The 26,237-nt window shown below is 54.7% G+C and overlaps 10 protein-coding genes across 10 annotated transcripts; 7 read left to right on the top strand and 3 right to left on the bottom strand.

The window, feature by feature from the left end:
* Nucleotides 1–36: 36 nt before the first annotated feature.
* On the top strand, nt 37–2,819 carry CC84DRAFT_1217541 (uncharacterized protein; the record flags this gene model as incomplete). Its single annotated transcript, XM_018182900.1, has 3 exons — nt 37–456; nt 559–2,259; nt 2,313–2,819. 3 exons carry the CDS (start codon nt 37–39, stop codon nt 2,817–2,819), a joined length of 2,628 nt encoding a protein of 875 aa, XP_018036666.1.
* Nucleotides 2,820–3,739: 920 nt separating this feature from the next.
* On the top strand, nt 3,740–6,925 carry CC84DRAFT_1196381 (HET-domain-containing protein; the record flags this gene model as incomplete). Its single annotated transcript, XM_018181456.1, has 6 exons — nt 3,740–4,335; nt 4,378–4,458; nt 4,528–5,403; nt 5,434–6,056; nt 6,114–6,252; nt 6,311–6,925. The coding sequence occupies exons 1-6, from the start codon at nt 4,003–4,005 to the stop codon at nt 6,923–6,925; spliced, it is 2,667 nt and encodes an 888-aa protein (XP_018036665.1). The 5' UTR covers nt 3,740–4,002.
* Nucleotides 6,926–8,841: 1,916 nt separating this feature from the next.
* On the bottom strand, nt 8,842–9,514 carry CC84DRAFT_1146297 (rhamnose mutarotase; the record flags this gene model as incomplete). Its single annotated transcript, XM_018176549.1, has 3 exons — nt 8,842–8,980; nt 9,130–9,247; nt 9,328–9,514. The coding sequence occupies 3 exons, from the start codon at nt 9,512–9,514 to the stop codon at nt 8,872–8,874; spliced, it is 414 nt and encodes a 137-aa protein (XP_018036664.1). The 3' UTR covers nt 8,842–8,871.
* Nucleotides 9,515–9,800: 286 nt separating this feature from the next.
* On the bottom strand, nt 9,801–14,226 carry CC84DRAFT_756947 (uncharacterized protein). The gene is made up of 4 exons (XM_018187325.1): nt 14,090–14,226; nt 13,905–13,997; nt 13,795–13,850; nt 9,801–13,746 (listed from the first exon to the last, which is right to left on the bottom strand). The coding sequence occupies exons 1-4, from the start codon at nt 14,118–14,120 to the stop codon at nt 10,132–10,134; spliced, it is 3,795 nt and encodes a 1,264-aa protein (XP_018036663.1). The 5' UTR covers nt 14,121–14,226; the 3' UTR covers nt 9,801–10,131.
* Nucleotides 14,227–14,831: 605 nt separating this feature from the next.
* On the top strand, nt 14,832–16,740 carry CC84DRAFT_757129 (uncharacterized protein). The gene has a single exon (XM_018187326.1). It carries the CDS (start codon nt 15,110–15,112, stop codon nt 16,598–16,600), a length of 1,491 nt encoding a protein of 496 aa, XP_018036662.1. The 5' UTR covers nt 14,832–15,109; the 3' UTR covers nt 16,601–16,740.
* Nucleotides 16,741–17,339: 599 nt separating this feature from the next.
* CC84DRAFT_1092114 (uncharacterized protein) lies at nt 17,340–18,384 on the bottom strand (the record flags this gene model as incomplete). Its single annotated transcript, XM_018174434.1, has 2 exons — nt 17,340–18,052; nt 18,105–18,384. 2 exons carry the CDS (start codon nt 18,382–18,384, stop codon nt 17,340–17,342), a joined length of 993 nt encoding a protein of 330 aa, XP_018036661.1.
* A 1,543-nt stretch (nt 18,385–19,927) lies between these two features.
* On the top strand, nt 19,928–21,460 carry CC84DRAFT_1187241 (MFS general substrate transporter; the record flags this gene model as incomplete). The annotated part of the gene is made up of 3 exons (XM_018180915.1): nt 19,928–20,117; nt 20,172–20,211; nt 20,263–21,460. The coding sequence occupies 3 exons, from the start codon at nt 19,928–19,930 to the stop codon at nt 21,458–21,460; spliced, it is 1,428 nt and encodes a 475-aa protein (XP_018036660.1).
* Nucleotides 21,461–21,733: 273 nt separating this feature from the next.
* On the top strand, nt 21,734–22,077 carry CC84DRAFT_756882 (uncharacterized protein). The gene has a single exon (XM_018187324.1). The coding sequence runs from the start codon at nt 21,782–21,784 to the stop codon at nt 22,034–22,036; it is 255 nt and encodes an 84-aa protein (XP_018036659.1). The 5' UTR covers nt 21,734–21,781; the 3' UTR covers nt 22,037–22,077.
* A 704-nt stretch (nt 22,078–22,781) lies between these two features.
* CC84DRAFT_1164597 (SET domain-containing protein) lies at nt 22,782–23,838 on the top strand. The gene has a single exon (XM_018178520.1). It carries the CDS (start codon nt 22,857–22,859, stop codon nt 23,784–23,786), a length of 930 nt encoding a protein of 309 aa, XP_018036658.1. The 5' UTR covers nt 22,782–22,856; the 3' UTR covers nt 23,787–23,838.
* Nucleotides 23,839–24,087: 249 nt separating this feature from the next.
* On the top strand, nt 24,088–25,490 carry CC84DRAFT_1164596 (NAD(P)-binding protein). Its single transcript, XM_018178519.1, has one exon. The coding sequence runs from the start codon at nt 24,189–24,191 to the stop codon at nt 25,254–25,256; it is 1,068 nt and encodes a 355-aa protein (XP_018036657.1). The 5' UTR covers nt 24,088–24,188; the 3' UTR covers nt 25,257–25,490.
* Nucleotides 25,491–26,237: the final 747 nt, after the last annotated feature.

Raw genomic sequence — 26,237 nt, 5'->3', positions numbered from 1 at the left:
TTTTTTAAAGGTTGAACTCTGGGGTTTGCGTGCATCATGAGATTGACAGCTTCGCTGCTGCTCCTTAGTAGCAGCTTTCTTGCTCCTATAGTCGTTGCCCAGAACTCCGACTCCGAAGTCGCCGCTTCATGGACCGAACAGGGTGTCTGCGGTTACTTCTATGAAAAACCGGGCGCGTGGAAGTCACTGGCTGAGACTTGTGTCAAGTACTGCGAGAACAATGGTGGACACGGGTACTCTGAGTGTGATCACACTCCCTACGCGGGCATGGACCTTCCGAATGGGATCGATCAAAGCACCATCATGCAAGATGACTCAGGCGACGTATTCGTCCCTTGCAAGTGCAAATGCGACAACCCCGATGTTGAAGGAATCGCCAACGCTATCTTGGACATTGTTATCGAGGGCTTGAGTCACCTCGATGAGATCATCTGCGGTGTCTTCATGACTGCAATGGTGAGTACGATCTTTATTTCAACTACTAATTGAACGACTCGATTCACGCGATGACCTACCAACGTCTCAAATCATCATCTGAGCCTTTCTCACACTCGCCAGGTCTCCGTCGTCGAAATCGGCATCGATCTCATCCCCGGCGGCGCCGAAGCCACCGCCGCCGCCCGCGGTGTGGAAGCCGTGAAGTCCTTCACCGAGAATGCCCTCGACGTCGCCGACTCCATGGGCAACTGGGTCGGAAAAGCCTGCGGTATCCAAGACCCCAACTGGCCCAACAGCATCTTCGACGTGCTCTTGACATCCCCCGATTCGTATGGTACGAGTATCGGCTGCAAGAAGAAGAACAAGGCGGACTGCAAAAGCGTCGATCCGGTGCCTGATAAGCCAAAGACGAAGGGGCCGGATGACCCAGCCACGAAGGGGCCCGACCCCGTTACGAGTGCCCCGGAGGTGCAGCCGACGAGTGCGGAGGCGCCGCCGGCCACGAGTGATCCTGCTCCACCGGCTTCGACTGATGCACCTCCGGCTTCGACTGATGCACCCCCGGCTTCGACTGATGCACCTCCGGCTTCGACTGATGCACCCCCGGCTTCGACTGATGCACCCCCGGCTTCGACTGATGCACCCCCGGCTTCGACTGATGCACCCCCGGCTTCGACTGATGTACCGACGGTCTCTAGCGATGTGCCTGTATCAAGCGAGGTGCCAGTCTCAACGGATATTCCTGTATCCAGCGACGTTCCTGTATCCAGCGATGTTCCTGTATCCAGCGATGTCCCTATCTCGACGGATGTCCCTATCTCGACGGATGTCCCTGTTTCGACGGATGTCCCTATCTCGACGGATGTCCCTATATCGACGGATGTCCCTATCTCGAGCGATGTCCCTATCTCGAGCGATGTCCCTATCTCGAGCGATGTCCCTATCTCGAGCGATGTCCCTGTCTCGAGCGTTGATCCATCCGCCAGCGTTGACCCTTCTGCTACCCCTTCGGTCGATCCGTCAGCTACGAACAGCGTTGACCCTTCGATCACATCCAGTGTGGATCCGTCGGCGACTAGTGGCACAGCCACAACTTCATCCACGGAATCTTGTGGCGTTGGGAGCACCGTAGTTCAGAGGCGTGGCGCTACACAAACCGCCGGTGCTCCAGCATGCGAGGCAACCAATGGCTGCACAATCACTAACCCCGATAAAGGCGGCGAAGATGCTCTCGATGACGCTCTTGACGCTGTTCAAGATGTCACCAACATCCTCCGCCTTCGTGGTATCGACGGCCATCGCTCCCCACGCAGAATACTAGCCAAGCGCGCCCCCAAAAGCGGTAAGCCCTGCTCCGGCAGCCCGGGCAATGAAGACTTCGTCCTCCAGTCCGACGATTACCCCAGCAACAGTGAGCTCGCTGCAAACGTTGATTCTTGGGGTTACAAGCTGCAGAACAACAAGTGCGACTATGGCTGGCTCGATGGAAAGACGCAGATCGTGGGTAATGACTACGACAGCGAACATGTGATGGAGTGGCAAACGGTCACCGATTTCTTCTCAAAGATGAACGCAAAGGGCGGGCAGACATACGACCACCCGGATCCCAACCAGCCCGACGGCACGAAGACGGACTTCTGCACGTACTGGATCCAATCCTGGAGTCTGGACGCAGGCCAGGAGTTCAGCGTCAATGGAAGCGCGGCGTACACGCCCTGGAACCACATCAAGACCGTATACCCCGGCAAGACGCTGGGAGCCGCGTACAAATCAGAGATGATCCGGTTGCAGCGAAACATCAATTCGACCCCAAAGTCGAACGTAAGTTCTTCTGTTACCATGCCACTGTAAGCACCCCACTGACCAGCTCTTAGATGTTCACCGACAAGGTCGAGTACATCTGGACCAAAACCAAAATGGACAAGTACGTCCTCGACAAAACCAAGCGCGACAAAGTCCTCGAGCGCATGCGCCTCCTCCTCGGCGCCCGCACGTACCTCGTCGACCCGAAAGTCAAGGAGATCTTCAAAAAGCAGAAGGAGCGCATGGGCGCCATGATCGACCAGCTCGACACCGACATGCAAACCCACACGCGGTCGACAACCGTCAAAGATCCCGTGACCGGCGCCGTCTCCACCGAAACCTTCCGCCCGTGGGTCAAGCAGAATTTGCTGACGGAGTGGAACACATTCATGGACCAGAAGTGGATGACGGCCACGGCGAAGCATACGAAAGTCATGGATTACTTCATCAACGAGTTGGATGATAAGAATTGTCAGAGCCAGCCGAAGATGAGCACCGCGGACAAGACGTTCTGCGCGAACTTGAGGACACTGGAGAGAAATTATCGGTCTGCAACGGTTTTCACGGTGCCGTGGTGAGGGAGAGTGTGTCGTGAGGGGCTATGGAGCCGGTGTTGTGATGTATACTCTGATACACGCCGCATGATAGATTTATGGAGAATGGGCTTTCTCCTACGATGTGCGCAGAATTTCAGCAGTACTAGCTGGAAGAAAAAATTTGTAGCTTTCTTAATGTGTCAACTGCATGGCGTTATGGCTTCTCGCTCTTTCTGAACAACTGGCAGGTGCACCCCACTTCATACCCTGATGTGAGGTTCACCAACGCTTTCGTACCACGACTCTTCATCTCCCATTAGGACTTAGTCCCAGCATTCAGCCTGTTTGTCGCTCTAACGTCTGTCCAAGCGTGCCGGGACGCACGGTGTACCGGGACGGTTTTCGCTCAGGAGCCTCGCTATCTCTCATCTGCATAATTATCGACCTGCATTCAGCGTATTAATCTTCTAGAGCTGTCTCTCTTCAAGGGCATCAACCTCCAGTGCGAATCTTCGCGATGTTGCCCTTGCTGTCGATCGTTTCGTCAACGCTGTCAATAGACCTTTCGTCGATTACCCCCTGTCTATTCGCGATGTAGAGGGCGTCTGCAGAGACTGGAGCATCTGTTAGGAAGTAGAGCTTAGAAAGAATGGATCCCCAGGATCTGAATGGTATTTCAGCATAACAAGTACACAGTCCGGTAGTTTCGCCGATAAAGACGACGATCGCCAAAAGCGTTCCAGCGTAATAGGACTCTCTAGCGTCTCTTAGCATGCAGGCTGCCTCCAGTAGCGTGCTCAGATATCCGCGTATTGTGTCGTAACGAATTCGACGCTATGCCCGCAGCAGGTGAAGTGCTAAGAAAAAATTGTGGCGTGTACTGGCTGTCAAGCGGCTGCCCTCGCGCACCCGATGTGCGCTATAATGCAGGGCGGCTTAGCGCTTTGCCAATCTGCTTGAAGGCCCAACGAGTCCACCTATCGTCTTCGTGATGCCGCCTTCACACCGAGAATGCAACAACAAGCGCTACTTCTAGGTCCAACGCGGTCGCACCTTGCATTTTGCTTTATACCTGTCTACTTTTGTACTATACTAGCTCTTTATCTCCCCTTCTGTAAGCTGACCTAGAAGGAGCAGGAAAATTGGTTGCTGCACTCCCATCAGGCTGCCGCATTAAGCCTTATTTCGTTTCCACTGCGCGCCCATCAGACACCCACATGAGTCGATGCGTCTTCTCAGGTACGAAGACGATGGCCGCCTTACGATCACTAGCTTCGACGACGACGCGATACCTCGATATGCGATACTTTCACACACCTGGGGGGCAGATACAGAGGAGGTGACTTTCGCGGAACTTGCACAAGGCGAGGGTAAGCACAAGTCTGGCTACAAGAAGATTTGCTTTTGTGGAGAGCAAGCGCAGCAAGATGGTCTGCAGTACTTCTGGGTTGACACATGCTGCATCGACAAGTCAGACAAGGCTGAGCTTTCTTTTGCTATCCAGTCCATGTTTCGCTGGTACCAAAACGCGACGAAGTGCTATGTATACCTATCAGACGTATCAACAAAGGAGAGGAAACTCGAGGATATGCTTACCCAGCTCAGTTGGGAGTCAGCCTTCAAGTCAAGTCGATGGTTCACGCGTGGCTGGACACTTCAAGAGCTTCTCGCACCAAACATTGTGGAGTTCTTCACTCAAGAGTGGGAGAGGCTTGGTGACAAGATATCGTTGGGGTTTTTAATCCAAAAGATCACCGGTATCCCATGCGAAGCACTCGACGGAGCTCCTCTTTCCCGCTTTAGCGTTGACGAGCGGCTGCGGTGGAAGGGCGACAGAGAGACTAAACGCGAAGAAGACGCGTGGTACTCACTAGCGGGCATCTTCGATGTCGAGATAGCGCCAGCTTACAGTGAAGGGGCGGCCAGCGCATTTAAACGTCTAAAGGGCGAGATCGACAAGCTCGAAATATGCATTCGAGACATACGCAACACGGATCCGCGTCACGATAAGCAGCGCATCGAGGATACAAAGGGCGGGCTGCTAGCGGACTCCTACCGCTGGGTTCTGGACAACACTGCCTTCCAGCAATGGCGAGAGCAGCCAAACAGCCGACTGTTGTGGGTAAAAGGCGATCCTGGTAAAGGCAAGACGATGCTCCTCTGCGGCATCATTAACGAGCTGCAAAGTTCGATGCCTCAAAGTGCCCTACTGTCGTACTTTTTCTGTCAAGCGACCGACGCGCGCATCAACAGCGCCACAGCTGTTCTGCGAGGACTGTTGCACATGCTCGTTACTCAACAACCATCGCTTGCATCGCACATCCGCAAGAAGCACGACCACGGCGGCAAAGCCATGTTTGAAGATGCGAACGCCTGGGTAGTCTTAGTAGAGATCTTCAAGGCTGTGCTCCAAGATCCAAGTCTAAGGATGTCGTACCTAATCGTCGACGCGCTAGACGAATGCGTCACTAATCTGCTAAAACTGCTAGAATTTATCGCCAAGCAGTCATCTGCGTCTTCTCGCGTTAAGTGGATTGTTTCCAGCCGTAATTGGCTAGATATTAAAGCACAACTAGAGCAAACAGGATACAAAGTAAAGCTAAGTCTTGAGCTAAACGCGCACTCAGTCGCAGCAGCGGTTGATGTCTTTATATAGTGGAAGGTGGATCACCTAGCGCAGGAAAAGGGGTACAAGGCAGAGGTCCGGCACGCCGTGCTCCAGCACCTAAGGTTAAACGCTAATGACACCTTCCTCTGGGTAGCGTTAGTGTGCCAGGACCTGAAAACGACACCAAAGTGGAACGTGTTGAACAAGCTAGCCCTATTCCCGCCTAAGCTAGACTCCCTATACAAGCGGATGATGGACCAGATAAGCGAGTCCGACGGCGCCAAGATCTGCCGGCAGGTACTAGCTTCAACTGCGATTCTATATCGACCTATTGCGGTCCCTGAACTAGTTGCGCTTGTAGAGCAGCTTGAGGATTTAGATGACCTAGAGTCGGTGCGGGAGATTGTCAGCTTATGTGGGTCATTTCTCACCCTGCGAGAGGATATAGTCTACTTTGTGCATCAGTCCGCAAAGGACTTCCTCTTTGCAAAGGCTTATAACGAAGTGTTTCTAGACGGAAGCGAAGCCGTTCATCAGACAATGTTCTTAAGGTCGCTAGCGGTGCTCTCTAGGACGCTCCACAGGGACATGTACAATTTGGAAGCGCCAGGATATCCTATCAAGAACGTCAAACTACCCAAAGCAGACCCATTGACAGTGTCACGGTACCCGTGCGTCTACTAGGTCAATCATCTGTGGGAGTCGAAGCCCAAGTCATTGGGAAGCAGTGTCGGTGGCCTGGAAGCTGTAGACGTTGTCGATAACTTTCTAAGAAAGAAGTTTCTCTACTGGCTAGAAGGGCTTAGTCTGTGCAGGGGCGTAGAGAACGGTGTGGCATCAATGAAAAAACTGTGGTCGTTAGTGCAGGTACGTCGTCCAGTGTCTGTGTGTCCGCATAGCGTAATCTCGTTGCTAATGCTAGTAGGAGATGCGTGACCAAGACAGACTTACTCTACTTGTTCAAGACGCATGGCGATTCATCATGTACCACAAAGGGGCAATCGAGGGCTACCCTCTTCAGACCTATGTATCCGCACTCCTGTTCAGTCCAACAGGTAGTCTCATCAGACAGCTGTTCCAGCACGAAGAGCCAAAAACAATCAGTATTAGACCAGCTCTGAGCGACGGGTGGAGCGCGTGCCTGCAGACGCTCGAGGGCCATGGCGATTGGGTCACCTCAGTGGCCTTCTCCCCCGACTCGGCGAGGCTGGCGTCGGCGTCCTGGGACTCAACCGTCAAGATCTGGGATGCGAGCAGCGGCGCGTGCCTGCAGACGCTCGAGGGCCATGGCAGTACTGTCCGCTCGGCTGATCTTATCTCTATCCTTGCGTCGTTACACCCTTATAAGACTGTAACAGAACCCCAGAAACCTGTCTTTCATGGAGTAACGATCAGTCTAAATTATACCTGGATTTCTAATAATGCTCAAAACATGTTGTGGCTCCCTACGGAGTATCGACCAGCGTGCTCAGCTGTGTCAGGCAGATGTGTTGGCATAGGTACAGGATCAGGAAAGGTTTGGTTCTGTCGCTTTCTGTGATATCTGTAGTCGTAAAGTATTACTCCTCCTTCTCTTATATTTTATACATCGGCACTCAGAGAGGGACGGAGATGGACATGAATATATATGTCAATTCTTGCCACATCGAAGCCTCGAGAATCGCTATAGATAGCCATTACCCTGCTTAATAATGTTCACGCATCAGGTTCTGGCTGTTGGTAGGTTGTGTAGGTATTGCATACCATGTAGGCAGACTAAATGCGAGATCGTAGACGCTTCTAGAAACCCGCCGTCATGCGCCACACTGCCGCCATTTTTAGGATGTGATCTGCTACAGGCATAGCGTCGAATTCAATACGGTAGGATACCGTTACATCTGAGCACGCTACTACAAGCTGCTGCATGCCAAGTGCTGCGAGCAGCGCACGTCCTGGGGAACGCGTTTTGACGATCTTGCTGTCTGCGCGGAGAAACTGCCGGCATCTGCCTATATTACCCTAAGTCGACATTGCGAGGCTGCAATCTTGATCTTTGCTATTTTAGCCTCCTTCTTAGCCTACCGAGCTTTTCGCAGATATGTACCGTCGCAAACAGACAGGGGTTCACTGAAGAGAGTCAAAAGATAACGCTAATAAAATGAGCGACAGCACGGTCAACAGCGCGCTTTGTAGCGTCGGAGACTAATATGCCAGGAGAACGAGAGTTGCCGAATAGATGCGTATTGCATTTGTTTGATATCGAGGACACTAGAGACAATCCGAGGGTCCGGAAGAGGAAGAGTCCCGTTACACCGTGCGTCCCGGCACGCTGGGATGGACGTTAGTCCTGTCTGCGCAAATATGGTGTGATCTGAACAGCTGCGCACCCACTCACAGCCGGTACCGTCCACCTGGACGGGGTGATCCGCATACGTGGCGCACTGCTGCCTAATAGATTGTGTGATGCGGGTACACAGGTCGAGAACATTCACGGCTTGTTCGTACGAGTTGCAAGTCCAGAGCGCACACCATCTTCACAATATTCAGCAGGAATTCCAGCGCTACCAGGGCCACGATCGGATCTATCATCACTCGCTCCTCCATGCGGGCGGTCCACGAACTCTCACGAACGCCTCTCGATTAACCCAATTATTTTTCTAGGAAACTATAAAGACTTAGGTTTATATATGGTGCTTCATCAACGTGATGACGATAGAGCGTCGAGGAGACGTCGTTGAGAGGCTCGGAATTGGGGCCATCCTTGGAAATGCCTGGGTATCCGCTAACCCTGTTCTCAGGCTTTTGTTCTTAGTGAAGACTAAATAAAGGTTCTCGGTGCATTCAACAAATTCGTTATGTTGGTGTAAAGGATACTGTACGCGGAAGTTTACCGATTGCGAAAGTTGCCGAATGAGCATATAGACTTGGCGCGTTGCATCGACCTGTCTTTTACTCGAGACCGCATCAATCAGTTGTACAGCAATATATACTGGGCTGTCTCTGGACGCACGCTCAGTGTAAGGTCAGAACCCTAGCTGCGGCCCTTTGATCTAGCGCTTACTCATGGATTCGAGTATACGATGACGTACTGATGGCTCTACAAAAAATCGACAAGATCTAATTCCAAGACATGTATCAGACTAGCAACTACGACAGCGTGCCTGTCACCATCGACGTCAGTCTTCCAAATTTTTCAATGTTTTTGCACAGCAGGCATAATGGTGGGGGTGGCATAAAACCGGCATATAGAGTAGCAGTCGGCTGGTTTTCTGTGACCGGGGTTGAGAACCCGTATTTCGAGAGCATCAGAGGGCTACTCATGAACCTTCAGTGAGCGCATTTCATCCGAGTTCTAGTAATTCGAGCTGACTGAACTAACGTTACAACCCACTAATTGTCTTTCGAAGTGGCAGCGACATGAGCAAGCACAGTTTATCCCTTTCAAACCCAAGGGCGCCTTCTGTTCACGGATCCATAATTTCTCTCTCATGTCACCATCCAGACAATTTACTCCACGTAAAACACCTCCTCTGTCTGCCCCCACCACCCCGGCCCACTCGCACTCCCAACCGCGCCCTCCACGGGAGACTCCTGCATGCCATCCGTCATCCGCCACCTTGGGACACAAAGTCAGTACAATACCATTCAAAGACAAAGATCTCAGTGCGGAATTAGGAATTCTAGCACAAGCCCGTCGCCAGCGTCCAACAATAACAGACAGCAACAGCAACAGAAACAAGCACTTCACAACCCGGGGGAACTCACCACTCCTGCACCTTCTCATTCTGCGCCATCCTCTTCATATCCTCATCGAACGCATTCCCCACATACTTGAAACTCGCAAAAAGCGTGGGCCTTGGCTCCATACTCAGGAAAATCGAATCTACGCTCATCCATCAGCCCCTCCGTCAATCAACCAACCAACCAATCACATTCGCACATCTTTCAAGCGAAGGAACGTACAGTCTTTGATATTCGAGTCCTTGATCTGCTCCAGCACCGCAGGCCACACGGCCGCGTGGCACTTTTTGTACTCGTCGATCTTCTCAGGCTTGAGGTAGAGCCATTGGCCGATGCGGCGGGGGCCTTGGTGGGGAGGGTTTGAGGAGGCGATGGCGGGCTTCGGGGTCCAGAGGCCTTTTGAAGTCATGGTTGCTGCGAGGTGTGATTTAGATGGTACAACTAGAAAGGGGTATGTGTAGGTGGTATACAGGAGTAGGAGCAGAGGTCGTAGAACACGTGTTGGGTGGGAGGGAAACTCGAAGCGATGGGTGTCACACTACCCGTGTCTGGAGCCCTCGGTGTGTTTTACGCCGAGCGGGGCCACGCTTGCGCTTGCCTGCGCACACCACACGACACAGAAGTACATGTTTGACAAAGAGGAGAATTTATACTCGCTAGCAGCATCTACACCAAAATCCTTTTTTCCACCCTCCCTTTCCCGCCATGCACGACCCCATTGTATAATACAGCATCGTTAAACCCAACCGTTGTGGACGTCTCCCACCCATGCACCCTCCATGCCCCATTCCAATCCCTCCCATGCGCCAAACCAGCCCTACATCCAAACACAAAAGATGATCCGCAGCCGACCAAGGTGAGATGTTTTCGCAAAGACGAACAATCCAAAGAATGCAGCGCAAGCGTACAAAGGGAAGCATTAAATGGCTAATGTTACAAACAAGTCAATGTCGGCCGTAAAATCAAAGCAATGTGTACTTTTGGTCATGTCGATATAGGTTGAACGGATATCGATGCTAAAGTCCGCTATGAGGAAGCCTTGCCTCCCCTCCGCTTAGGGTTTGCCGTAGGAGTTCGCTTCTTAGGCGTCTTCTTGGGACTCTCACCCTCGATGTACTTCATAAGCTCTTCGATGCTCCGCTGATCGACACGGTTAGTGCCGCTGCGCGGGCGGTTCGCAGTCGTTGTCTCGTTGGTAGTCTGTCCTACTGCGGCCTGCGGGCGCAGAGCACCGCGGTTGCCGAGCTGGAGGCGGCGGAGGCGGCCAGAAGCCAGAGCTTGATTTTGTTTTGCCTGTGTGACGGCGCTGGTAGTGAGCTGCTCCAGCCATTGCTCGGCCTCCTTGGTGTTGCGGTCGTCAGCGCCTAGGACGTCCTTGAAGATATGGAATGACTCTCGCATGCGCTTGACAGCGCCAGACATGTCCTTAACAAGCGCAAGAGACTGTGCGGTCTGGAAGAGGAGAGTAGCGGTGTTGATCGAAGTCTTGCCAGAAACCTCTTCGCAGATGCTGAGCGAGGCTTCGAACCAAACCTTGGACTCAGGGAAGTTCTTCAACGTCTGAAGCATCACTGCCGCATTGTTGAGCGTCGTGATGGAGTCAGGGTGGTCGACACCGTACACAATCTTCCAGAGCTCCAGGGCATGGCGGACGTAGACAAGAGCAGTGTTGCCGTTGCCGGTAGCGTGCTCGAAGAGAGCAAGGTTCAGGTACGCCAGCACGGTATCGGTGTGATCAACACCAAGGGTGCGCTCAGAAACGATGACTGCCTTGTGAGCGAGCTCAAGAGCTGCCGCCTTGTCATCAAGGTTGAATAGCAAGTTTGACAATGTGTGGTAGACACGTGCAACTTCTGGGTGCAGGACACCGTAGATCTGCTCGTGTAGGGTCAGAGACTCCAGGAGGAGCTCCTGTCCCAACTCCTTCTGGTCCTGGGCAACCGACATGCGGCCCGCCTCCAAAGCCTCCTCGGCCAACAAGCTCTTTGGCGACGCTTCCTTGACGATCGGGACGATGTTGAGGATGTCATCAGCGTGGAAAGTCTGTACTGTCTTCTGTGGCGCAGGACTAGCAGCGCGAGCGGGTGACGCAGTCTTGCCCTTCTTCTTCTTGCTCGAGGTCGAAGTGCCATTGGTGGCGGGGGCAGCGGTCGACGTTTCGCTTGCCGCGGTCTCCTTCGTGAACGCGTATTCCTTGTTCTCGAGTTGTAGACCAAGCTTTAGAGCTACCTCACGAAGCATCTGCAGCTTCTTGCCAGGCTCAATCCAAGCTTCATCGAGTTCGAAACGGTATCTCAGAGCAACTTGCGCAGTGATCTCCTTCTTGACATCCTCAGGCGTCAACTTCTCGAAGCTGAAGTCGTTCTCAGGGTAGAGTGCCTTCAGGTCGGCATCGCTCTCAGCTACAGGCTTTGCGTTAACTTCACCACCGAGAAGGCAGTTGAGCAAGTGCGCAACGCAGGGCGCGGCGAAAGGAGCGGACACATTGCGCAGCTTCGAGTTCGCGAAGTGCTTGAATCCACGAGCAATCATCTCCTGGATTACAAGGCGCCTAAGAGCCTGGAGACGAGGGTCCTCCTTGTCCGAGAGTTCCGCCAGCTCGCCTAGGTAGCGGATGTTGATACCACGCTTGTGCAACAGAAGGCTCAGCGACTGGCCGTCCATTGGGAATCCAACATCGCCGTCCTTGAGCTCCTGGATCAAACGCGGCATAACCTCAAAGAGCAAATGGTTGCAGGCAGCGCGAACCTCAGCCTCATCCTTGGCCCATTCAGCCTTGTCCTCTTCGGTTTGAGGATGTTGACCACAGAAAACATCCGGGTTGAGAGCGTAGCTGAAGCCAGAGATATCGACGCGGTCTTGGTCAGCAGCCTCAGCTTCCTCCTTGGCGACCTCGTCCGACTCGCCGTCAGTCTTCTTGTTCTCCTCCTCCTTCTCCTTCTTGGCCTCGCCCTTCTTCTCGAGCTCCTTCTTAACGTACTCGCGAAGCTTCAAGCGGCCGAATGACTCCACAAGCTCTGGTCGCAGGGTTGCCATGCGGTGAGGGTAGTCCTTGCCTTCCTCCTTCTCCTTGCCATCCTCAGATGGTTCGCTCCAGTGCTCCTCAATCCAGCTAACATCGACGGGAGTAAGACGGTAGAGGTCGAGAGCATATCGCCTTCCGTCGGTACCGATAAGACCCTTGGTCTCGACGCTACCCTCGAGCTCATGTCGTACGTTGTCCTTGTCCCAAACAGGATGCTTCTTGACACGGAGTGCCTTGGACATCTGCTCAAACAGGGGGATGAAGGACTTGTCGTCCGCGACAATCTCCTTGCCCTCAACTGCGCCATAATCGATCTGGTGCTCTCCAGGGTCACGCTGCTTAAAGATGCCTGGAACAATGCTCTGGCCAACGATGCGCTTGCCGAGGTAGTCTACAACGACAGTACCGGACGTAAACAAGTTGGGAATGTCCAAGTTGTTGACGGCGCGGACACCGAAGACGTCCTTGCCAACCGCAACACGCGCAGCCTCGTCGCCACCCTCGGTGCCGAAAGTGCCAACACCGTCAGCACCGAAAGAGTAGAAGATGTTGTTGTAGACGAAGATCTGCGCGTCTCTGGCCTCGGTAGGGTTAAGAGGAGCAATCTCTCCGCGGGCTACGAGCATAGCACCGCGGGTGGCGGCATCATTGTAGTCGGCAAATAGTTTCGAGGTAAGTCGCTCGCGGAAGACACGGTCCTGAACCGCCTCCTTGGGCATCTCTCGGGTCGACTGAAATTCCTCATTCCAATCACGGAGCGTCTCCGTGTTCTCTACGCCCGAAATCAGATAGCTCTCCTGAGTCCGCGCAAGATCGGGCTGATGTGTGGTATGCGGGGAGTTAGCCGCAGGGACCAACCACGGGTTGGCTGGAATCGCGTTGGAAAGCTGGAAGAAAGTGAGTGGGTCTCGCTTCTGGGTGTGCTCGAGGTATGACTGGAACGCTTGAGAGAATGAAGGAGAGAGCTCTTCCAGAAGAGTCAGGAGCGAGTGGGCCGAGTGGGCCTTGGGTGCTTGCCGAGGAGACGGGTCAAACTTGGCGTTGGACGACTTGTTGACGTAGAAGCCAGAAACAGTCGCTGTGATGTGGTGCTGCTCGTTCTCGTTGGTGGTGAGGAGGAGGTATAGAAGATGGCCCTTGGATCGCAGGTGGTACGGTGGGGGGTTCCAGGGTGAGACGGAGATGGACTTGATCGTCTTTGGCGCAGGCTCCTGGGCCGGTGCTTGCAGTGTCTTGACTGAACCGCCAGCCTTGAAGTCGTAGGTGCTCAGGGGCGTCTGCTCGGTCGACTCGTCTCCTTTGCCTGACGCTTCCTGCCCAACGGTGTCGTGCAGCGACATGCCAGCCATGATGCCGTGGAGGGCATCTGTGCGGTCTCCCGCGGCGCCAATGAGCTCGCGAACGCGAATGACGTGCATCCGTGCCTCCTTCTCGGTGTATGGGTCCTCAACGAGGGTGAGGACGGCATCCGCCTTGAGACCCGGGACCTCGGATAGCTCCACATAGTCGTTGATGCGCTGGCCATCGATCTCCAGATGGAAGCAGGAGTACTGGAACAGCTGAGGTGTCTCGATGATGGCCTGGCGGAGGTCCTGCACCTGTTCGCTTGTCGAAATCTGTTCTCCATCAGCGCTGTTTACCCCTCCAACCGTGACTCAACCTACAGTGATGGCGTGCTCATACGGCGCATGCGGCAGCTTGACCGTTATCTGGAATATGGCTGCACCTCCATCAGTGCTGTCCATAGCTTCAGGTATTCCATGTTCTGACATACTGTCGGCGTGGCCGTTGGCGACCTCGTCTCCCTTCGGCTCCACGGGGCCGTCTCCGTTGGTCTGCTGGACGGCATTGGCCTCGCCGGCTTCTGCTCGACGGTTGGGGTCAGCCAAAAAGTCCCAAAGACGCATGCTGGCCCAAGGCTGGCGGGTTTAGGGGCGGTGTGGGGGCGTGGGTGCTCACCTGGCTTGGAAGCGTCATTGTTGGACGACATGATGGCGAAGAGGGAAAGTGCAACTGTATCCGATCGCAACTCCAAGAGCGCAGCTGACAAGGAAGGAGCGGGTTTTTACTGTAAAGATAATATACAGAAAAGGAGCATTAATGTACAATGGACGCGTCAAGTGGAATGCGAGAAGGGAGACAGCTGCAGCTCGATGGTCCAAAACTTTTTCGAGCCGAGTCGTGCACACGGGCCCGCATCCCGCTAACCCGGGGCTTCTCCGACGCAGCCGAGCAGCCCTGGCCGTCTTCCCAGGCACGCGGATGATGCGCCCCCAATCTGCTGGCCGGCGGATCGGACGGCATTGCGCGCTGCTGGCTGCGTGCTGGGCGTGTATATAAGTCTCGGGCACCGCTGCGTCTGCGCGACGCCGCAATGGACCTCCTCGACGGCGGCGTGTCGCCCGCGGGCGTGCCCGTCCCATCCCGAGCGCTGCAGGATGCACTGACCCCCGTCCCCAGCGACGGACGCCTTGAAATTGCAATTCGGCGTCATGGCAGGGCAGTCCGCCGATTCACCTACAAGACCGCGCCGGGGCTCGCTGGCCCTCGACTGCTGCTGGTAGCCGCGCACGCATGTTCCTCGTTTGACATTTGATTGCCGTCGCCTCAATTGGCCTCGCCGCGACCCGTGTTGGTGCGCGACACAGCTGCGCGTCAAACATGTTCATGCACAGGTCCGCCCTCACCACTGCCATTGCGCGTGCCCATGTCCCGCTTCGACGCCAGCACCCACATCCCTCCTTTGTGCGGTTACAGCCGGCTGGCCGCGCAGCCTTGCAGCCCTCATTCGCCCGCGCCCTGACCGGTCAGAGTGGTAGGACAACCACCGTGTCTATACCATCATGCAGCTCCTGACGTGCGCCCGCAGGCCCACCCACGCCCGGCAACGATGCGCCCAACCCCGTCGACGATGCCACCGAACAAGCCAACGAAGATGACGGAGGGAAGTGGCACAAGTACAAGGGCACGGCGTTCAAGATGTTCGAAGCGGCCGCGACCACGGGCGCTTCCATCCTGATCCTCGGCATAGTCGGCTACAGCTACACGCGGTACTACAAGCACAATGTGCTGTCCAAGATGGAGAACGCCTTTACCCCCGGCGATCCCGTCCTCGAGCTGGCCGCCGTCGGCAAGGAAGTCCCCAATGCGCCGCACGCGAACGTCTCCGTACCGGGCTCTGAGGACGGGGGCGAGTACGATCGCTGGATACCCCGCGAGGAGCAGGCACGCATCGATAGAATCATGTGCGGTGAAGAGAAGGGCCGCTACCATCTGCTCATCGGCGAGAAGGGCACCGGAAAGAGCTCCATGCTGATCGAAGCCATGTCAAAGATAGATGGCGAAGGAGTGGCTATGCTGGAAGCCCACGCTGATCCTGAGATCTTTCGCATCCGTGTGGGACGCGCCCTAGACTTCGAATTCCACGAAGACAACATCGGGGCCCTGTTCTCCATCCGCGGACCGCGCGATGCCTCCGCCCTTCTAGACATCGAGCGCGCCTTCAACAAGCTCGAAAAGGTTGCATTGAAGCGCCGTGCGCGCGTCGGGCGACCACTTGTCTTGATCATCAACCAGGCCCATCTCATTAGGGATGACGACGACGGCCGCGACCTCATCGAGCTCATCCAGCAGCGCGCCGAGCAATGGGCCGCCTCCAACCTCGCCACCGTCATCATAAACTCGGACAAATACTGGGTCTATGAGCGTCTCAAGCTCCACGCGACTCGCATGGAAGTGACCCAAGTCTCGGACCTCCCCAAAGACCGCGCCATGCAAGCCCTCAAAAACTACCGCATGAAGTACTGGAAAGAAGCCACGCCGGATTCGGTCCTCACTGAAGTCTACAACAAAATCGGCGGGCGTCTCACCTTCCTCAACCGCGTCGCCAAAGCGCAGGACATGATCCACAAGTGCGACGAGATTTGTGAAATGGAGAAGACGTGGTTCCTGAACAACTGCGGCATCCTCGGCAGCGAGATGGACGACGACGTCATGGACCAGCAGAAATATGCGTCCACGGCGATGGTGCTGGCCTTCGCCCTCCACAAGAAATACGAGGAGATGGACAAGACATACGACGACACCATCGGCCACATTCTCCCCGAGATCCCGCTCCACCAGGCGCGCTACATCATGACGCGCGCAGACTTCATCCGCCAGCACCACGATCTCTCCATCTTTGCGATCGACCGCCACGCAAAGGTCCGCGCGGATAGCGTGCCCATGCAGCGCGCGTTCAACCAGATCTGCAGCGAGCCGGGCTTCGAGAAGTTCCTGGAGGCGACGCTGGATCGGATCGGCGATATCGAGAGCTTGGGCCGCACGAAGGAGCTTACCTTCAAGGATTTGTGGGAGGGCGGGAAGTACAAGATTACGAGTAGGGACAGGAAGGGGAATGAGGTTGGCGTGGTGGAGATGGAGACGGTTGCGCCGCCGGAGAAGGAAGATGATGGGGATGACAAGGACTGATCGCTACCGAGTAGCAGATCATGCACAGGATTGGGTTATCTGGGCTGGGAAACGTATCATGTGCTCCATGGAACGCGGCTGTATGACCACGCTGTACGATACGGATGGGTCTGGGCGGGATACGTCGGTTTCGGTTGGAGGCTACGCCGGGATTGGATTGAGGGACGAAGATACCCTTCCTATGTCACTGTTGTACGCCTGTTTTTCCTTTGGTCTCGAACCATTTCATTGAGTATCTTATTGTATCCAACATCTCTTTGCGTCCTGTCTCGTATCAATGCATGTCCATCTTCTTGCATAGAACAGCAAATTATGTGCTCTCGACGTCCTTGTGTCTGCTACGTATCAAAGCTCCCTGTAGAACAGAGTCTCCCGCCTTGCTCACGGTTCCTATCGTCGGTTCTTATGTAGAGTTGACCCAGCGCTGCTTTTACTTTGGGAAGCCGCGAAGCACTGCCTAGCCCGTATGCTGTGCGAACAATAAGAAAGCAATGCATATGTCGTTCATTTCGAGACTAATCGCTATCCTCGCGCGCACACCGTGCGCAGCCTGTAAAACAGAAATTGGTATCTAGAGTAACCAGAGAAACACGCCCTATATCCCACCAACTCGTCTTCGACTGTGGCCCCCGACCGTCCACGTTCCACCTTGAACTTGGGCCGTCCATCCCATGAAGTCATCGATGACACAACCTCAGCCCCATCCCCGTTCCATGGCAATTATTCTCCAGTTCTCGCTCTACGGATCGGCATCGCCAGTCCACACGAACCACGCAGCGCAGATGTTGGCTGCGAGGATCCACACACCAGCGTACCCAGCAGAGCCAGCAATCTCGCTTCCCTCGAGCGTCGCGCCCCTGAGGACAGTGTTCGCAAGTAGGAAGGTGCTCAGCACAGCGCTCCGCTGAATCAGCGTCCGCGTGCGCCTGCTGAAGAACCAGAAGTTGTGCTTCAGCGTCTGCGGGAGAGTCGCGGTGGCAGGCTCGAATGGGCCTACAGGAGTCACCGCACCCGTCTCAGGCTGCGCGCCGATGGCGGGATCCAAGAGGAAGGCTTTCGTGGCGTAGCCCGCGACGAGGAGCTTCGGGATAAAAGTCGCGGCCTGGACGTCGTGGGCGAGCTCGACACTGGGGAGGTCGAAGTGGTTGATGAGGAAGATGGTGAGCCAGTTTGTCTGCAGGGAGCTGTACAGCACGGTGGCGTAGACGCCAACCGCGAGCGCGGTGTTGGACCATGAGACCTGGAAGCTGTTGAGAAGGTAGCGGTTGCGGATCGGGACGGCCGGGTTGTTGATGTCGGCGATGGGGCGGAGGAGGTACGTTGGGAGCGCGATGGAGATGACTTCGATGGCAACGTGGGCGGCGGCAGTCAAGAGGGAGATGTTGTAGAAGGTGGTGAGGAGGAAGGCGAAGGGGATGTTGATGACGGCTGTAAGCGCGCCGATGTCGAAGTCTGCGTAGATTAGCACGTTGTCTTCGAATAGATATTCCAGCGCGCGTCTTACAGTCATATCGCAGCTTCCACGCGACAGACACCAACGCGATCTTGCTCACAAGCCGCACGATGGGCTCTGTAAGCTCCCCGAACCCTTCCTGCTCTTGCCCGGGTCGCGGAACCTTGCTCACAGCGCCGAGCTCATGAGAGAGCACGTTTTCCGCACCCGTCCAAAGCGCGCTTTGCAAGCAGATGTTCAGGATGATCAGCATGGGTAGGCGCACAAACGAGGGCAGCCTGGCGCGTCGCGATGCGCGCGGAACAACGGTGGGCGGCGGGCGGTCGGCCATTGCGATATTATGCAGAATTAAACCGGTGTATAGAAGGAAAAAGCGCGATGTGAATGCGCGTGTGGGGTGGAGTGCGCCGCGCAGGCTGGACGTGGTGCAAAATGGGTGTTGATGTTTGGTTGACAGAACGTCATCAACACGCGCGAGCACGGGCCACTCCACTTTCCCAGCCATCTTGTCTTGCTTCAGTGCATACTCGTTCTTCGTACACGTCTTCTCTTCAACTCTCCACTAACTATCGCTGCGAGCAATTGCTTCGAACGTTCTAACCGTTCTTCGGTCTTCACCATGTCAGCTTTTTGTAGCCTCCATTTGCTGTGTTCCGTTACTGTTTCCACATATAGGGTCGAAAGCCTGGAGTAACCAATATATTTGCGTCGGCATCGGATTAAGTTGTCTTGATGTGCAGACCAGACTTCGCAAAGTCCTTGGGAGTTGACTTCTTTCTGCCGTGTTTCCTCCAGTGGCGTTTCGGTGCCAGCAGGGAGTCCGTTATGGAAATGGACATCCCATGCCCGTCAGCATCGTGTAGGCTTGTCTTGCCACTTTGGTCCAGACCGAGGCCATACTCGCCTCAAATTGCTCGACGAAGGCCAGCCGCGGCGAGTAATGTGGCAACTCGTCCAAGGACACCAATCGTATACGCAAACTTGTTGATATCTCCGCCTGCACGCTTATGCTTATTACCTGCAGCACACGAGGTAGACTTTGTTCTTGTGAGAAGCGTCGCGCATTATGGAGAGGTTTTACCACGACTTCGGAACCTGACCGAAAACGACGCCAAGGTGCGAGAAGCTCATCCCGCGATGTCGCCTATGTCTGGTCTTCAGGTTCACTAAACGTCTGATGAAACCATAAAAGGCGGTTTCTCCCGATAGCACAAGCTCACCGCTCCAAGACCCGAGATTGCACCGCGTGGTTTTGAGCCTCATAATGCGGCTCAATATTAGTCTGCCATTGCCCCACTGCGTAGCGTGTTGGGAACGTAACCTTTCACCCTCACGTGCGTCTTCCCGTGATATCTGCCAATCACGACCGCTGGTGTTGCATCCGATTTGGCGTAGTAGTGTCGCACCCCCACACTATGCGTGCACCATCATCCCCACGTCTGCCGACGACAAGCATTCGCAGCGCAGCGTCGTGCCGACAACCTCTGCCGCCACGTCGAACTCGAATCGATTTGCAAACGATTGCAACATGGCTGCTTCCCCGCATTAGCGCACCGAGGCGACCGCTCGATGCGGTAAAGATGCGCTGTCTTGGCTGACACTGTCTGCGCGCGATTCAAGGAAACACCTCGCGATGTGACCGTTTGGTAAGCGGAGGACGGCTCCTGGGGTGTGGGGACTCCATGGGCAAAGCCTTCTCCCGCGACTCCGCGAGCTACCCCGAGACGAGGCAATAGGAGATAAAGGCCAGTCGCTGCCCTCCTCTCGCGTTCATCCCGTTTCTCGTTTTTCGTCGCGTCATGGCTGCCTCCGACGTCAAAGACCTGGATGCGCAGGAGCTGGAGCGGGTTGGCCAGGCCATCCACGCGAGCCAGATGGATCCCGAGAGGCGGAAACAGGTCGAGAAGAGGCTGAAGATGAAGTTGGACCTGCGATGCTCGATTTTCGTCCTCATGTACATCATGAACTATCTCGATCGAAACAACTTGGGAGCTGCACGTCTCAAGGGTCTCGAAGCTGACCTCCGTCTCGACGAGACGCAGTATGCGACTTGCCTCAGTATTCGTAAGTATACCACCTGGGTTATTTCAGAAGGAACAGGTAGCTGACCGCCTGCAGTATACGTTGGCTACATTCTGATGCAAATTCCGTCCAACATGTAAGAGATAGGCCGCCCTAACTAATTGGCCTGCATGCTGACACAGTCCAGGATCATCAACAAAGTCCCTCGCCCATCATGGTACATTGGTATCGTCATGCTCATTTGGGGAATGATCTCAACGCTCTCCGGCAACGTTACGTCCTTCGGCGGCATGGTGGCCATCCGTTTCTGCATCGGTTTCGTCGAGGCCGCTTTCCTTCCTGGAGCCCTCCTCATCCTATCCAAGTGGTACACTCGCCGCGAACTCACGAAGCGCAACGCCATCCTCTTCTGTGGTAACCTGATTTCGAACGCCTTCAGTTCCCTCGTCGGCGCCGGCGTGCTGTCGAACATGGAGGGCACGCTCGGTCACAGGGCCTGGAGATGGCTGTTCTGGATTGAGGGTGCAGCCACTATGTTCATCGCGATCCTCGCCATCTTCATTCTGCCCGATCTGCCGCACAATACCAGAGGCTTTACGGAGGAAGAAGGCGCCGTGGCTGTGCTGCGCATGACGGAGGATGTTGGTGAGGCGGACGTGGACTCCGAGACCATGGGTGCATTTAGCGGACTTCTCATGGCCGTCAAGGACGTGAAGATTTACGTTATGATGCTCACCTTCACTGCCTACGTCGTTGGGCTCTCCTTTAACGCATTCTTCCCCACGCTCACCGGCACTCTCGGCTTCGGATACGTCCCCACGCTTCTGATGAGCGCCCCGCCGTGGGCATTTGCCTGCATTGTCAGCTTGATCAACGCATGGCACGCGGATCGCTGTGAGGAGCGCTTCTGGCACATCGTCGGCCCCATCATCGGCGGCATCGTCGGCTTCGTCATCAGCATGTCTACTGAGAACGTTGCCGCGCGATATGTCGCGCTCTTCCTGCAGGCCTCCGCCTACGCAGGCTTCATCGTATTCTACTCCTGGATCTCGTCTTCCTTCCCGCGTCCGCCGGCGAAGCGCGCAGTCGCTATTGCCATGATTAACGCGTTCTCGCAGCTTGGCAACATTGCGGGGTCGTATGTCTGGAACATGAAGGCGAACGGGTACAGGAAGAGCTACGGGCTTGTCACGGCCATGTTCGGCGTTACGATCTTCGGATGCTGGGTCTTCAAGATTATCCTCCAGCGGCTGAACAAGCAGATCGACGAGGGCGAGGCGGCGTGGGTGACGAGCGGGGATGTGGCCGAGCAGACCGCAAAGACGGAAGGTGTGTCCGTGGAGGAAGGGACGAAGTTGGTCAGAGGGTTCAGGTACCTCATCTAAGAGGCTACACTGTCGAGGTAGTGGTGACTTTGTCCATCGCCTCACTCTTTAGACAATTATGTGCATATTCATGGAACAAGTCAAAGCTCCGTCACAATCGTACTCTGTACTATAGTTGCGCATTCGTGTAACTCCACTTCTCCCTTGAGCATGCGCTGCCGGTCAGCGGTAACCGCAAGGCGCATTTCGAAGCCTTCGATCCAGATACGGGATGGGCTTCGCACTGACACTTGTGACGTTCAGGCTGCACCTCAGCCCACCCAGGTCTTCAGCTGTCCCTCGGACATAAAAAAAAATAGAGCCAAAAAAAAAATAGAGCCTATGCTAGCCTCCTGGCACTCCATCACACTCCAGAATCCCCATGTGTCGCTTGCTACTATGGCAGCGCCCTTCACCACCTGCGTCGAATGCTTCGAGACTTTCTCCCAGGGAAGGGATTTCAGTCATCTTCTCGTCGAGCTGGACTTTGAGAAAACACAACTACTGTTATGGGGAAATTCAAGCGGTATCCTCAAGGCCGTGAAGAAGGAACGCCATCCCTCGTTTTGCAGGCTTGATCATCGTCGGAGAAGTTGACTTCTGCACACCACTGCTACAAGCTGAACCATTTCCATGGACGCCGAGGTTTCCAAGAGAATGCGAGGTTTATGAAATTACTCAAGTTGGTTTGACGCACAAACGAAAGTACATCAGTAAATTGACTCTACGCCAGCCTCCACCAGAAACCGCCACGGCTTTATCGCAAAGACAGGCTTCAAGGAAAGCGACCCTTGGGGCCGAGAGCTCCAAAGTTGCCATTAGGTAAACGCTCCGCTTCACCATTGGCATCTGCAAGTGGGAAGCGAGCCTTCATCCTGTCAATGACATCGGATCGTAGAAGTCCAGCGTCCAATTCTTCCTCTAGTTAGGCGTACAGTCAAATACACATTGACTTGCTATGAGAAGGCAGAGGAATAAGAAGAGGTCGAGAACGGTGCCAATGGCGCTACAAGGCTACGAAAGAGGTATAGAAATGATCCAGAAGGTATAAGCGTACCGAGCAGCTCTAATGCTGCACAGTAGTATCATCAAATGACCCCATAGCTGGCTAAAAACAACCAAAACTCCTCACAACAGTCGAACGTCAAAGTTTTGAGCGGTTAGCTTGTACACGTTCTAGAGAAGCCGGTGTTCCAAAGGACTGTACGTTGTTGGTTGTCACTCGTTCAAGCCTGAGATAAAAGTGTTCTACATGAGATTCCTGGAGGAGTGACGTCATGCCGTCTTCCGCACAATTTCGGCTGACAGTTCCGAATGTTTGTCAACAATCACGACACTCTGTGCTCACCACCAGCCGTACGATCACGATGGCAGCCGTATATTCCATAGTCGTACAGAGAAATTCACAACTACCGATATGACGCCCATCTACACCGTTTCTCCCTCTCCCGAAAAAGGTCTCGGCTGCTTCTCTACCAAACTAATCCCGACTGGCACCCTGATCCTCAGCGAAACACCGCTCTTCAACGTACGCGAGCCGCGCACCAATGCCGCCGTCCTGGCCGCCTTCTTGAATATCACTAAATCCGAGCAAGAGAACTACCTCACCTTATACGCTCAGACCGCGACAACCCGAGACGCCAAGGTTATCGACATTTTCAACTCCAATGCTTGGCAGACTGGATCTCGCACGTCGATTTGTCCCCAGGCTGCGCGGTTCAACCATTCGTGCGTGCCGAATGCGAGCTTTGCCTGGAACTCACGATTGGGAAAAGTCACAGTACATGCTGTCACGGCGATCCCAGCGAACACGGAGATCCTTCTGAGCTATGAGCGACCATATCAGGTTGGAAGTGCGCGACGTGAGAAACTGTCCGCGTATGGCTTCGTGTGTTCGTGCGTGGCATGTGGCTCCGGGGCTGAAGCAAGTGACATTCGCAGAGCACGAATGGTTCTATTGGACGCGCGGATTCGATGCCAACGGAGACAGCTGTGGAGGTCGGCTATACCAAAAGCCGAGGTCGAGTTGGTAAGGATATTAAAGGAAGAAGCCATCGTAGGCGAGGCATTGGGGCTTGCGCATCACGATGCAGCGGTGGGTTGGAGGAAGTATGGGAGGGTGGACTTGGCTGTGAGACACGCCGCCAAGGAGCTCGAGATCTGCATTATTTGTTTCGGCCCGGACTCTTCGTCCGTTGATACGACGAGAGCGTTCTTGCTAGAACTGAAGGCGCAGCTTGCAAAAGAAAGTCTCTTGGTCTCAGAGCCAGTTCTGTTAGCAGAAGGTGTTTCGCACTCGACCGGTAGGCGCCCGCCTAGGCCTATATGGGCAGTTTATCGCGCCTAAACAATCCATCACTCTTACTTCATTTGCGTTTGCATCGTAAATATACTCGAACAATCTTGGCTGCAGTCCGCTCTGGTTGTCTCACTTTGAAATGAACATAGGAAGGATGTGTACTATTATGGTTTATAACTTGTCTTCAGTCGTGAGTCGATGCTCTTCGCGCGAGAGGTGTGGCATGCCCGCCTATATACAATAGCTCCATCTTTCGTCCGTACGCACGGACGTTTCCTGACCAGGAGCAGCGGCTTGACTTCACTCCGCTTCTGCAACAATATTAGCCCGATGGTCGATCAAAGACCCTCCGAAATTCGACTTCTACGCTCAAGAGCGTTGAAATGTCACTGAATGTATGGCTTTGTTGTCGCAAACTATGGCGCGAGGGTGTATGAGCGATGGGTATAAATGCGGCGAGGATTCCTGCTCATTCAGAAGGGCAGAACGAGAGACTGGACATCAGCGACTCAAAGAATTGCACGGCAGATCAAATTCACCTCACCAGGCCTACTACGAAAAAAAAATCAGTGCATCATCAGCTGGTCAAGCCTTGTCTTCTTGACCAACCCGACCCCTACTATTTCTTCCACAATGCCTCTCCCGCTAGTCCACTACCTGTACCGCTCAGGCCTCCCCAAGTATTTCCGCCAGGACTCTAATGGAGAATCTAGCTGGGCTCTAGTCACCGGAGCCAGCGACGGCATCGGATGGGAGCTCTCACGACAGTTAGCTGAACGCGGCTTCAATGTTATCCTCCACGGCCGCAACACCGCCAAACTCTCCCGCTGTCGCTCAGAGCTCGAAGCTAGCTTTCCCGCCCGCCACTTCCGCACCATCGCAGTCGATGCCTCCGCCTTCACTGATGCCGATATCGACCGCATCGTCGCGACCACAACCGATATCCCCCTCACTATCCTGGTCAACAACGTTGGTGGCACGGCACCGCTGTCGTCCAACTTCAAGCACTTCGAGGACTACACCACCGCCGAGATCGACGCCGTGTTTTCCCTGAACATTACGTTTCCCCTGAAACTAACGCGCGCTATCCTGCCACGTTTCCAGGCGCAGTCCTCCCCCACGCTTGTCCTGACATGCGGCTCGCAGTCGCAGATCGGCCAGGCCTACGTCGCGGGGTACTCTGCGACCAAGGGCGCGCTGCACACGTGGAGCCGGGCGCTCGCCGCCGAACAGTACGAATCTAAATCCCAAGTTGAGATCTTGGAGGTTATCGTGGGTGGGACGTACACGCAGCAGCTACAGAAGGATCCTAATATGAAGCCGGGGGTTTTCATGCCCACCGCGGAGATCATGGCGAGGGCGGCGCTAGCGAGGGTCGGGCATGGGCATAGGTGGGTGGTTGGGTATTGGGGACATTGGGTGCAGGGGTTTTTGCTGTATACGTGCTTGCCCGGGTGGATGGCGGATAGTGTTGTGGCGGGGATCCTGAAGCCGAGTGTAGAAGCGAAGAAGACGTAGTAGTTGAGCTTGAGGGTGGGGGAATGTGAAGATTGTGGTGCGTGCTGGGAGTAATACGGATGGTCGGCCTTTCGCGCGGAGATGCGATGGGCCTTGATTTGAGAATGGATGGTGTCCGTGGGTGTGGTTCTAGGCTGAGATTTGAGCGCAAATTCGAATATGTGCAGGAACCAAAACAACAGAAGAGCCACGGAAGCTTTCAACAGACTCATCACATGAATTTCATTTGTATGTTTGTCCAGGTCATCAAAATTCGCATCTCCACCAATCCGAGGTACTGCCCATAGACAAGCCATCGACCCCTGCCTCACACCCGCGTGACGACTAGACACAGGGTCTGCAATAAGCACCTCGCTTCGCTGAAATAGCCAGCTCCAGATGTCAGAAACCGACGATATTTTGATTTCCAGTGGCGGGCAAAGTAGCACGCACTCTGTCAGCACGGCGGCGGCACCAAACGGACATCGCGCGTATCTGCGTCAGATCTAGCAGCTTAGCGCGGTCAAGCGAAGACAAGCTTTAGCAAAGCCTAGCAAAGTCCCCGCCGCACCGGGGTGCATGGTGGCGCACTCGGTCCCGCTGGGGGCCGGTCGTGCGAAGGATGTCTGCTTCGAGAGTGCCCGTGTCTTCGATATCGCCGATGACTAAATGCAAGCGCGAGGATTTGCTGAGTTGCTCTGCAAGGCATGAGGTTTTGCGCATTACGGAACATCACGCAATGCGGTAATGTCTGGGAATAAGCTAAGATCTACAAGATGCGCGATATGGAGGTCAGGGACTAGCGACGGTGTGTGAGGCATTGGTTGATAAGTAAAGTGTTTTCCCCACAGGTGTCGCATCTCGCTAAGCAAACCGTCGGATGCGCGCGGCGATGAGCAATGCGTACGTGAGGGTTAGTTCGCTCGTAGGTGATCATGATGATGTCTACTTGTATCCCCTTCCGATGTTGATTTCACGATAGACGGACTAGCGTGTAGGAGG

Source organism: Paraphaeosphaeria sporulosa (assembly GCF_001642045.1).
Source record: "Paraphaeosphaeria sporulosa strain AP3s5-JAC2a unplaced genomic scaffold CC84scaffold_5, whole genome shotgun sequence".
Classification (NCBI taxonomy): domain Eukaryota; kingdom Fungi; phylum Ascomycota; class Dothideomycetes; order Pleosporales; family Didymosphaeriaceae; genus Paraphaeosphaeria; species Paraphaeosphaeria sporulosa.
This window is presented reverse-complemented; position numbering and strand designations above follow the sequence as displayed.